This window comes from Pteropus alecto, unplaced genomic scaffold, assembly GCF_000325575.1.
Source record: "Pteropus alecto unplaced genomic scaffold, ASM32557v1 scaffold115, whole genome shotgun sequence".
Classification (NCBI taxonomy): Eukaryota; Metazoa; Chordata; class Mammalia; order Chiroptera; family Pteropodidae; genus Pteropus; species Pteropus alecto.
In genome coordinates, this window is record NW_006436814.1 from 1,567,309 (window position 1) to 1,580,172 (window position 12,864).

Genomic DNA, 12,864 nt, shown 5'->3' on the forward strand with positions numbered 1-12,864 from the left:
TTCCCTCAATGTATCTCTTATATTACAAATTTTGCTATGAGAGTTAACGGGCCAGGACACAATTATAGTGTAATACACAGTTCCTTGCATCTTACTTAAATATGCTAATGTAAAGATCTGACCGACAACTAACTCATTTTTACATTTCTTTAAAAGAACATTGACTATTTAAAGCAAAACACTTAATGTATTGTGGAATTTACAATAATAGAGACATAAAATGTATGACAATAACACCACAAAGGACAGAACAGAGAAATGAAAGCATTTTGTTGCTGTTGTAAGGACCTTACAACAAAACGTGATACAGGCATCCCTTGTCTTATTGTGCTTTTGCTTTATGGAGCTTTGCAAACATTGTATTTTTTTTTTAATTGAAGGCAAGACCCTCCAACAGCAAAAAGATTACAACTTGCTTTATTTCAACGATCACTTTATTATGGTGGTCTGGAACTGAACCCACAAATAGCCAAGGTGTGCCTGTATTATTTTAAGGTAGATTATGACAATTTGAAGATGCATACTATAAATCGTAGAGCAGCTACAAAAATTCATAAAAGGTCTAGCTAGTAAGCTAATAGTAGAAATAATATTTAAAATATTAAATGTAGGAAGCCTAGCTGAACATATCACACATAATGGAAGATATGAAGATACCACAACCAGACCGGTAGGAGGGGCGGGGACCGCAAAGGGGGCTGGCCCCGCACCGGTGCATGGTGGCTGAGCATGGGCAGGAACAGTGCGGCTGCAGGGACCCCCTGAAGGAGCGAGGGACCCTGGCAGGCACAAAAGACATCTGGAAAAAAACCAGAGTTGTGTGGCACTGGAGCGAGGGCTGGCGGGACTGCCGCCACTGTCCCTTCATCAGCCCCATCCGGTGCGGTCTACAGGCCAGCGCATCTTGCTTCTGCTGACCTCTCCGCCCGCGCCACCAATTCTGAAGCTGCATTGGCCCAGTGAGATCAGCCGGTCAACCCACCGTCTCCCTGAGACCCCACCCCATCCAACCCACAAATTGCCCACAGCAAGCAACCGCCTGAGCTCTCAGCAGGTGGCGGCAGGTGGCGCATTTGACAGCCATTAACACTACAGCTCACACAGCTGCATCAGGCATCCCGAGAGAGACTTCTGGTGGTGGGCAAAAAGCACCCTGAGCTGCAGTGTCTCTTGAATTCATCTCTGGGGTCTGCAGGCCGGATGGATAGCAGTAGGCCTCGGTGTGATCTGAAACTTTTCGGAGGAGCCACAGACTCAAATCCAAATCTGCATGGGTCTGATATGATCAGCTCACTCCACCCCATGGCTCCTCGAGGGCCCGCCCCACCCAGCTCACTACTACCCAAAGGCTCTTTCAGCTGCTGGGCCTAGCGGGCAGCCTCAGGCCTTGGGGTGCTCTGGAACTTTTGAATGCTGCCTCAGGCCCTGTACTGGGGTCAACCAGTACAATTCACACAGGTCTTTCCTGCTTGCCTCCAGATCTAGCCCAGGCAGTGAGCACCTCCTGCATGTCGCTTTGATGCTCCTACCAGATAGCCCTGAGCAGTCAAAGGCAGTGGCTAACCTTAGCCAGTAAAGGGGTCTCTAACAAGTGGCCAAAGAACCAACACACACAGAGGCTGGCGTCAGACCACAATAGAGCACCACCTGACTAGATCACCCCCCCACCCACCAAGCAGCACACCCAAAGGGTGGTCTCAACAGGTTCAACAGTGAGCTAGGGTATGAATCTCACTCCATGGGGTCAGCTCCCCAAAACAGTTCCTCCGGGCATGGCCAATACTCACAGCTAGTCAGCCCAGGAGTCAACCCCATCCACTGACATGCTAACAGCAACCAAGGCTTAGCTACAGGAGAACACACACAATTCAGACAAGAAACACTCCCAGAGTTCCCAGCAAGGGCGATTAGGGAGACTGCACCACTGGGCCACACAGGGCACGTACCACGTAAGGCCACCAGGCCAAGAGTGGGAAGACTAACAGATCTACCTAATACACAGAAATGAACAGAGAGGCAACTAAAATGAGAAATCGTGTCATAAATGTAACAGGAGAAATCTCCAGAAAAAGAATTAAATGGAGACGAGCAACCTACTAGAGAAAGAGTTCAAAACACTGGTTATAAGGATGCTTGGTGAACTTAGGGGGACAATAGGTGATCTCAGTGAGGACTTCAACAGAGAGATAGTTAGCATAAAAAAGGACGGAGAAGCCATAAAAAAGAACCAATCAGAAATAAAGAATACAATTACTGAAATGAAGAACACACTAGAAGAAATTTACAGTAGATTAGATGATGCAAAGGATCGAATTAGTAAATTAGAAGACAAGGTAGCAGAAAACATCCAATCAGAAAAGCAATAAATAAAAAAGAACTTCAAAAATGAGAAAAGTTTAAGAGACCTCTGGGACAACATCAAGTGAACCAATATTTGCATCATATGGGGTACCAAAATTAAAAGAGAGCAAGGGATTGAGAACCTATGTGAAGAAATAACAACAGAAAACTTCCCCAACCAGGCAAAGGAATTAAACATACAGGTCCAGGAAGCGCAGAGTGCCAAACAAGAGGAATCCAAACAGACCCTCGCCAAGACACATCATAATTAAAATGCCAAAAGTGAAAGACAATTGTAAAAGTAACAAAAGAAAAGCAGTTAGCTATCTACGAGGGAGCTCCCATAAGAATGTCAGCTCAATGATTTCTCAACAGAAACTCTGCTGGCCAGAAAGGAAATGACATTAAATAGTCAAAGTGATGGAAAACCGGGACCTACAAGTCAAAAGATACCTCGAGACAAATAAAAATGAACAGTATTCTACCCAGCAAAGCTATCATTTCGAATTGAAGGACAGATAAAGAGCTTCCCAGACAAGATAAAACTAAAGGAGTTCATCACCATCAAGCCAGTATTACGAAAAATGTTATAGGGAATTCTTTAAGTAGAGAAAAAAATTAAAAATACGAACAATAAAATGGTAATAAATATGTACCTATCCATAATCACCCTAAATGTAAATGGATTAAATGCTGCAACCAAAAGACATTGGGTAACTGAATGGATAAGAAAATAACACCCTACATATGCTGCCCACTTCAGATCAAATGACACACACAAAATGAAAGTAAAGGAACAGAAATAATATTTCACGCAAATAGAAAAGAAAAAAACCTGGGGTAGCAATACTTATATCACACATAATATACTTTAAAACAAAAGACATAATAAGAGACAAAGAAGGGCACTGTATAATTAATATTAAAGGTATCAATACATCAAGAAGACATAACCCTAATAAATATATACACACCCAACACAGGAGCACCTACACATATAAAGCAATTATTGACCGACAAAGGAAGAGATCAACAGTAATACACTCATAGTAGGAGACTGTAACACCCCACTGAAACCAATGGAAATATCTTCCAGACAGAAAATCAACAAGAAACAGTGGCCTTAAATGACACACTAAACCAGATGGATTTAACTGATATTTTCAGAGCATTCCACCCCAAAGCAACAGAATATATTCTTCTCAAGTGCACATGGAACATTCTCCAGGACAGACCACATGTTAGGCCACAAACAAGTCTCAATAATAAGACTGAAATAATATCAAGCGTCTTTTTTGACCACAACGGTATGAAACTAGAAATCATCTACAAGAAAAAAACTGGAAAATACACAAACATATAGAAGCTAAATAACATGCTACTAAACAATGAATGGGTTAACAATGCGATCAAGGAAGAAGTCAAAAGATACCTCGAGACAAATAAAAATGAAAACACAACAACTCAAAAATCTATGGTACACAGGCAAAGCAGTCCTAAGAGGGAAATTCACAGCAATACCGGCCTACGTCAAGAAACAAGAAAAATCTCAAATAAACAATCTAACCTTCCACTTAAAAGAACTAAAAAACAGAAGAGCAAACAAACGCAAAGAGAGTAGAAGGAAGGAAATAATAAAATCGGGGCAGAAATAAACAACATAGAGTCTAGGAAAACAATACAGAAGACCAATGAAACCAAGAGTTGGTTCTTTGGAAGAATAAACCTTCAACCAGACTCATCAGAAAAAGAGAGAGGACCCAAATAAATAAAGTCAGAAATGAAAGAGAAGTAACTACGGACTCCACAGAAATACAAAAAATTGTAAGAAAACACTATGAGCAATTATATGCCAACAAATTAGACAACGCGGAAGAAATGGATACGTGCCTAGAAACATACAATCTCCCAAGAGGAAGAAAAAGAAAATCTGAACCAACTGATTACCACCAACAAAATCGAATCAGTAATAAAAAAAACTCCCAAAAAACAAAGTCCTGGCCTGAATCTTACAGAACTGTCCTTCCAGTCCTACGGTAGGAGAATCCCTGAAATCTGAAGAGATTTCATGATTCTCAGCAACTTTCCAGTCAGTTTTTTTTTAAATGACACTATTTACTTCCTTTCATCATTTCAGAATTGATTGTACCAAAAATGCACGTTTTTTATAAACTTTTAATAACATATATTATAAAGCATATATATATCGTTACACATATTACTACTAACATCTAAATTTTAGTCTGAGCTATCCTCTCTGGGCTTAGTCCTCTATCAGAAAAACTTTCCTTTAAGGATATAAATTTATTTTAAAAAGGAAAAATCATTAATAAAGAAATATAATAAAACTATAAATAAAATTATAAAATTAATTCACATTTGTTATGGTTTAAACCACATTACTTTCTGATTACTCTGGTCCTTTGACCCCTCTACATCACTATTTTCTTTAGTTTTTGTAGTCTAAAGTAGTAAAGTAACTTGCGGAACCACTGTGCTATGCCCAAGGATGCAAACTGTCAAGTGACAAACCCAAAACATAGTCATGAAGAAAGGTGGAGAATCCAGACACGGTCTCTGTGCTATGTTTTTCCCAACAGCTGATATCATCAGCATATGTTTATATCTGTAGCCAAACTATCTGAACATGTATATTAAGTGATAAGTTAATAAAAGGGTACATGCTAGGTATTATCCTATTGTGCAATCCTAAATTGTGGTGCTCAGATTAAGATACTGAATTTCATATAGCAGATGACAAAGGACGATGATAAAGTTCTGAAGATAAGCAGTGGCTTTCATCATCTAACAGTGCTTCATTTTGTCCACAAGACAGAGGCAGTGAATACCAAAAGGCCATATATAAAAACCATGAAGGGTAAAGAAGTTAAAGATGACTCATGCTATCAGAATATAATATGTATCAGGTTAACAATTAGTGTAAGCAGATAAAAATACTATAAAAGTAATGCACAAAGCACTGTATTGCTTTCTATATTAACACTAGAATGATGATGTATGAAAGTTTAAAATGAAAGTACTCAGATAATATGTGACAGGCCGAGAATACGATTTTCTAAAATCAGAAACTTAAAAGAGCCAACAAAAATGACAGATTTACCACCTCTGCTTCCTTCCAAAGAGTTTCAGATTGCTTACTTCGCTGACACTTTCTGAACTTTGATGTGGCTGCTTCTTAAATGAAGGTCAGTGTTAAAACTAGAGCAGCTATTGCCTCAGGAGACACACGTATTTAAGTAGAATTTAAAGGTTCGACCAATCATATAGATGTGTCTTATGTGGTTTGTAGTTCTTTCTTTTCTGGTTATTGTCTCTTAATCATGTCACTTGTAATTAACAATTCTATCACTTCAGAGACAGTATAGTAACAGAGAGGCTCAGATTTATTGGTGGCAGCTAAAATTAATTTTAGAATTCGGTTTGCTCTAAATAATGAATAAGGCTAATCTGAATGAAGTCGGAATCATCTGAAAACCAGTATTATTACATTTTAGGCATAGTCACTCTAAAGATCTGCCAGAAAGACCTACTTTTATGTGAATATTAACGTGTGGAAATAAATGCTCTCTGTATTTCAACATGGCTTATTTTTTAGAATTGCAGACGTCTTGTGAAATAGTGCTTATATTATTCATTTAAGTAGCTAATTCTTCCTTCAGAAATAGGTAAATTTTAGCCTAGCCCTTATTTAAAAAAAAAAAAATAGATTTTATGCATTTGGAACCCAATCATTACAATCTACCCTTAGTTTTCGCTAAAATTCAAGACAAAATTGGCTACAAAATGCCTTCATTTTTTAAGGTTTTGATAAAATGATAGTTACAAAAAATGCATTATGCCCCCCTTACCAATATGAGCTCTGTCGGATATGATAAGCCTTTTTTCCCAGCCTTCCAGACCTAGAGAGAAGGGGCGGGGAAGATACATTTAATTGAACATTTTGTATAATAATTTTTAAATATTAATTTCTTTAGAAATACAGTGTTTACAAGTGTTTTTCACTTAAGTAATCACTTTTATATATCTTTTCTGCATAGGAAATGTTTAATAGAAATTTTCTCAACTGTCATTCATTACATAGACAAACTCATTCACAAATTCTATCTTTCTAAATGTTTTGCTCTAAAAAGCTTCAAATTCAAGCCAGCTATAGCCACATAAAATACTTCCGGGAATCGAAAAAAGCAAATGGCAGGAAAAGAATATTTTTGTTGGAGGCGGAAGGAAGAGGAGTTAGATACAGAGCAGGGGGGGAATTTCCAGAAACGGGAGTGAATTTTGAGACTAGCGCCCTTTCCCAAAAGACAATTATAAAAAGTGTGATTAAACAAAGTAACATAGAATGTTCTCACTAATTCCTGTAAAGTACTATCAATTACTGTAGTTAGCACACTGAATCGTAACCACACACACACACACACACACACACACACACGCACACACACGTGCGCGCGCACACACACACGCACACACACACACGCACACGCACGCACACACAATCTCTCCATTTATCTGTGAATGCCTGAGAGCAGAGACCATGAGTTTCATAGGATAGGCAGTCATCCAATAAATGTTCAAAAAAAAATTATTAAATGAGAAGATAATTGAAGCTAAATAGATATTTTTTAAAGATAATACATCTTAATAAGCTATATGCGTTCTAAGAATAAGTTGCCATGCTCCAAACATTTTCAAAATTAATTTCAGATATTAAAAATTAGTTAATTTTGATAATATCCAAAGATTTTGAAAATTACTTCTTATAAAGAGCACCTCTTCCATAATGTGCTAAAAGATAAACCAGAATATTAAGCCTTCCCCTCGATAGCCCTTTTTGACATATAAATACACACTCTGGAGTTAGCTTAGGAAATATTATAAAGCAAATACTACGAAGAAACACAGCGGAGTGGATTCAGCTGGATCAGATGGGCCAGAAGGGAAAGGAGTAGGACAGAGTTTTTAGGGGGATAAAGGAGAGCAGAGAGCAGCATGGGAACCTCGAGCTGACCAATTAGAAAAGCTGACACGTAAAAACGCAGGGAGGACAGCAGAGATGCTAGTGAGAAAGCATTCTGTGAAGTCAGATTAAGTCATCAGAAATACTGGAGGATGGTGGCTACTTTTAAACCAGAACGATAAACTTTAATAAGGTAATAGAATTGAGTATTCTAAATACGAGCTAAGCTAAGAAGAAACTACACTAATGATTTTCCTCGATTGTGTGTTATTTGCATTGCTATATTCCCCTCAAACCCTAGCAAGGTAGCCAAGTTGAACAGACTTCCAAAAATCTGAAAGAGGTAAGGAAAGGTAGGAAATCTAGAATCATTTTTTGAGGAGATGGAAGACCACATCGCACAGAAGGCATTACTCTCATTTGGAGAGGGACCCAAACAACCCTCTTTTATCCCTGGGTTGTAGCCACCCACGGAATGCCACGTCCTCAAAGAAACAAGACCGACAGTGTGCAAAATGGGCTTCTGTGTCCCCCTGACTGTACTAGGCTAATTTTTGGTTTGGGCAGAAGGGAATGCTAATTTGAGCACAAACGACAAGATGAATTCATAAATTTCCTAGTTCTGCCACCAAGATTTAGTAATTCTAGCTCCCTCAAGATAAAGTTTATAGATGGCCAATGTGTAAAAAAGCCAAGACTTATACGATGACCTCATGATGTTTGTCTTTTGTTTACATACTGATTGTAATAAATAAAATTTAATAACTGACATTTAAAATCTTGTCCTACAATAACCAGCAATTTTAAAGTATAAGACAAAAATGTCAAGTTTGTCTGGCGTGCGATCCCAATAAAACTTTAAAAAAATAATAACTGGTTACCGGGCAAAGCAGATTCATTTTTTCATACCTTTTCCTTTTTGAACATTTTTCTCTGCTTCTTCAAATAATCCAGGTAGGTGAATTACCACACCATTTCCTAAAGGAAAACAGACAAATCCCAACCTTAAACATCTATACTTACAGACATACATAATGGTATTTAGAGAAATAGAGACGTCTACAATAACCCTTTATCTAGAATAGTAGAGAGTGAGGGACTTTAATCAGACATTCTGATTTATCAGGGAATTACCATAGAAAGGATTCCAAGTTTTAAACACACAGTGGTATAACGTAAATACACAATATAACATAATACAAAGAATATAAAAAATACATTAAAATTACAATGAATATTTGTATAATATTTTAATATAAATAATATTTAATAATTTTATACAATGATTGTAAAGCTCTTTGAAACAAAGTGAAACTCATTTTGAAAGAAACTAGTTATGTAGTTTTAGACAAATTGAACCAGGTCACAGTAGACTCTAGATCAATGTCTTTCAAATTGGGGAATCACACCCTATTAATAGTCATAAAATAAATTTAGTGGGTTGTGATTAGAATTAAAAAAAAAAAACAAGAGTAGAAAATATCAGACTGCATCATATGTCACAAAGGTTCAGAATCAATTTATAAAACATAGACTTCTTGTTTTTCTTACTGTGCATCAGTGTTTGAAAAATTGATTTGATGATCTAATACTTTTTTATAGAATTCAGATTGCCAATGATCACAGATAGATGCAAAGCAATCATTGCAAAACGTATTAGTGTTAAAAGGTCTAAAAGAGTTGTAAAATAGCCAAAGTTAGGTATATTCCAGAAGGTGCCAAGGTCAAGACTGATCATTTGATTAGTAAAAGATGAAATCAGTTTAGATGATGAAAAATGAACACTACTATCAATGGGAGAGATAATTCCCAGGTGGTTCAGTATATACTCACCAATGAACGCAGTAACATTTGGGTTAATTATCCCACTGGGTAAAAGATGGAAATCATATTCCACAGAATCTACGACAACTGTATGGCCGGCATTATTTCCTCCCTGAAATATAAGACAAGGGAAAACTGAACCTAACAATAGGAAACATATCTCCTTCCACAGTGAATTAATGATTTCCTGCTAAAAGGTCAATGTAACTTAAGGAAACCTAAGTATTTGCCACGAATACTTATGCTTTACAGGCTTCAAAGCAAAGCGGCTCCCCTCTCTGCCGTCCCATCTAGACTACGCCTGAGTGGTTATCCCTGACAGGAACTGGAAATTGGAGAATCGGGTTTCTGGAAGATCTATCTCTTATTAAAAGAGAAAAAAAAAGCGAAAAAGTACAGGGAACGATTAGTTTGTTATTCTGTTTTTGGCACTATGTAGGATATGAAGCAATCTAATGAATTACCCATGATATTTTATCTAAGCAACAACAAAATCTCCAAAACAGAAAAGAATAATCCACCCAGTTACTCTAATGTAAATATTCACATAATTCTCACTGTTCTAAGGGTGTGTCAAGCAACTATGTGCCCTGAAATTTGTATTCTTACGTGGACTTATCAACTAGAAAATCTCCCACATAACTCCCTCAAATACTAGTTATCCTGAGACTCTGTTTTTTAAATTTATAAAAAGTCTTGTGAGTTTGGTTAGTGACAGATCCCTTGAATCTGCTCATCTCTGAATAAAGTAAAACACTGGGTCAAGGAACTTCTAAAGCTGAGAATCATATTATGAATCCACAGTGAAACATTCATGACTAAATGACCAATTATAGCAAAATGTGAAGTCAAGTGATAAAAGTTAGGTCCAAAGGAGACTGAATATTAAGTGATGAAATATTTTTTTCTAATTTCCTAGCTTAAAAAGAATGGAAGGAAACACGAATTATTTATAGGTTTAAACTCCTATACAATATTCACAAAAATTTTAAAGTAAACCACAAAATAAGAATATATTTACAATAAATTAAAAGTTTAACAACATTCTTGTCGGACATTTAAAAATACCAATCAAAATGACTTCTCCTGAGAATGACTAGTTTAACTTGATCACAAGGCTATTTTTGACAAATGAATGTTACCAAATCGTCACCAATAATGAATTCACAAAAATGTTAGAAAAATAGGTTTTTCAAAAAAAGCAATGCCTGCTTACACTGTGTTTTGCCCTGTACAAAGTAAAGAATTCCTTGTTTGAAAACTAGTGTATGTCATTTATGCTTTAAAAAAAAAAAAACATTTGACAGTGGTGGCCTGTAGATGACAGGTGGGTGGCAAGACACAGGAAGACAGAAGCAGGAGAGGTAAGCGATACTTCCTTGGCTTGATACCACCAAGGGAACAGGTGTATATTTTTACTATTTATTTTTAATAGGAATCGTATGCATAGGCTACAAAGGCACAGGGGATGCACAGTACAAAGCGAAGTCTTTCTTACACTCCATCTCCTACCCTGCCCCAGTTCCCTGCTACGAGGCAACCAGTTACCACCAGTTTTTTGGGTCCTTCCTGAGGTAATTTTGCATATACAAACACATATTTATATATTGTTTTATTCTAGGTATACAAATGTTAGCAAACTATACACCTGGGCAGCCTGCCTTTTTTACTTAACAAATCTTAGAGCTCATTCCATAACCTTATAAACAGAACCATCTCAGTTTTAAAGCTGCTTCGCCTCTCCATATTGTTTTTTGTATGGGCACGCAATTTATTAAACTGGTCCCGTAGGAGAGGCATTTGGGTGTTTCCAATCTTTTATCGTTATGAACAATATTATGATACACTTCCTGGTAATTTATTATTATTTCACACTTGGGCAAGTTTATCACCAATTCTGATAGAATCTAAATATATATATATGTGTGTGTGTGTGTATATACATATACACACACACACACATATCAAAAGAACATACTGGTCTTAGGTGTTTTTAAATAATTCACAGAACAAATCTCGCTTGATTTTTAGTTTTTCTTTATCCCTCTGACAAATATTAGCCCTTTTTATCACAACTTTTTTATAATTTAGGAACCCTTCCTCAAACTTTAAAGAAAAATCTTTTCTGAGTCTGAAGCTCATTAAAATTTCTTTAGATCCTAGGAAAATGCTAATTTGCTATTATAATTATTTAATTCTAAATTGTTATAAATCACTAAATTTAATATATTTTTACTAAATTGTTATGAAGTATTGGTAACTTCGAGACAAACAACCAATAAAGCATTATTATTTAAACAAAACTAGTTATTTTAAAAAAAATCAATCATTTGTTTAATATTTTTAAAAAAGCTATCTACTCTGTAATTTTTGGAGTAGACCTTTAAAGTAAGTCAATGCACACAATCATTTTTCTAGATACACTAACATAACCATTTGATGAAATAATGATTAACTCGGTGGTACAGAACAATGTCCCTGCCGTATGACTAAAGCCTGCTCTCCTGGATAATATTTCACCAAGGCAGGCAGTAACGACGACAAGAACCACGACGGAGATGATGCTGATGTGTTTGCTTGAGGCGGGAGGTAGTGATCGGTTGTGAGAGACGACTTTAGGGGGATAAACTGGTATAATTCTTTAAGTTCCTCCAAGATCACCAGTGGTGGGTTAGGCTAGAACATTTCAGCTGCAAAAGGCTTGAACGGACATTTGAATCAACAGCTTGCTCACTCAAACATTAACCAACATTTTTTAATAACCTTATCTTATTAAGGTTAACTATATAGTTTAAATCTCATTTAAATTGTTTGATTATGAAAATATGGCCAGATGTACCCAGAATAACCCTAGATTATCCTGTTAAGGTACAGAGATGAGAAAGCGATTGTTTCTCAGTACATTTGGTCCGTAGTGCCTAAGGGAGGGGTGGGGTATGAAAGCTTCTAATCTCCGGCCTCCAGAGGAGCCTGAGGGAGCTTCCTGACATGGAAATCTTTTCGGGGAAACAAGTTTTAGTCCGGGGCCATATTTCCCAAAATGGGTCAGATAAAACTTCGCATTTGAAGTATTTGTACAAATTGTGTGGAACGTACAAAATTCACCTTGGGAGCTTGGGATACAAATGATACTGGTCCGGGGAGAGGTCATATGAATTAGTAGAGGACAAAACAAAGAAAAATGGATGGCACTGCCCGCAGCACCTCACCCTGGGCCCACGCCCGCCAAGGAACTATGAGCAGAGACTCTGAACTGCGCGTGCGCTTCCACGCTCGTGGGTTTCCACACTCGTGACAGAACTGCTTCTCACGTGGGCAACTCCATGTGCTGGGCACCAGGATATGCGGCAAGGACACAAACTCACTGTGACGTAGCATTTACACAGCCGGCTGCCTAAATTCACATCCTGCACTAGTTTGATCATTCTTGGTTAGCGCTGGGAGGCCAGATAGGACTATATAAATGACAAGAGATTGATATTTTTTTGTTCTACTTTTAACAGAGATATACTATTTCCTTCTCATTCCAAAATTTCCCCCAAACAAAGCCTGGTAGGTTATACCCCCCAGATATACAGTATTAATCACATATTCATATTAATAGTTACATGTAGCTACCTACCTCTTGGTGTTTTTCTAAATTCCCATAACACTTAAGATCCCAGTCACTCAGGTGGCACTTAACAAATACTTTTAATTACCAGTTGTGTGTTTTATAT

The 12,864-nt window shown here is 37.2% G+C and overlaps 1 protein-coding gene across 1 annotated transcript in view; it reads right to left on the reverse strand.

Annotated features, from left to right (window-relative positions):
• The window catches only part of ADSS (adenylosuccinate synthase), a 37,862-nt gene that overhangs the window by 18,054 nt on the left and 6,944 nt on the right, over nucleotides 1-12,864 (reverse strand). The window contains exons 2-4 of the mRNA XM_006914263.1: nucleotides 9,155-9,257; nucleotides 8,231-8,299; nucleotides 6,210-6,260 (exon numbers count right to left, since the gene is read on the reverse strand). Of these exons, the coding sequence (XP_006914325.1) occupies nucleotides 6,210-6,260; nucleotides 8,231-8,299; nucleotides 9,155-9,257 (223 nt within the window). The remainder of the gene's footprint in view (nucleotides 1-6,209; nucleotides 6,261-8,230; nucleotides 8,300-9,154; nucleotides 9,258-12,864) is intronic.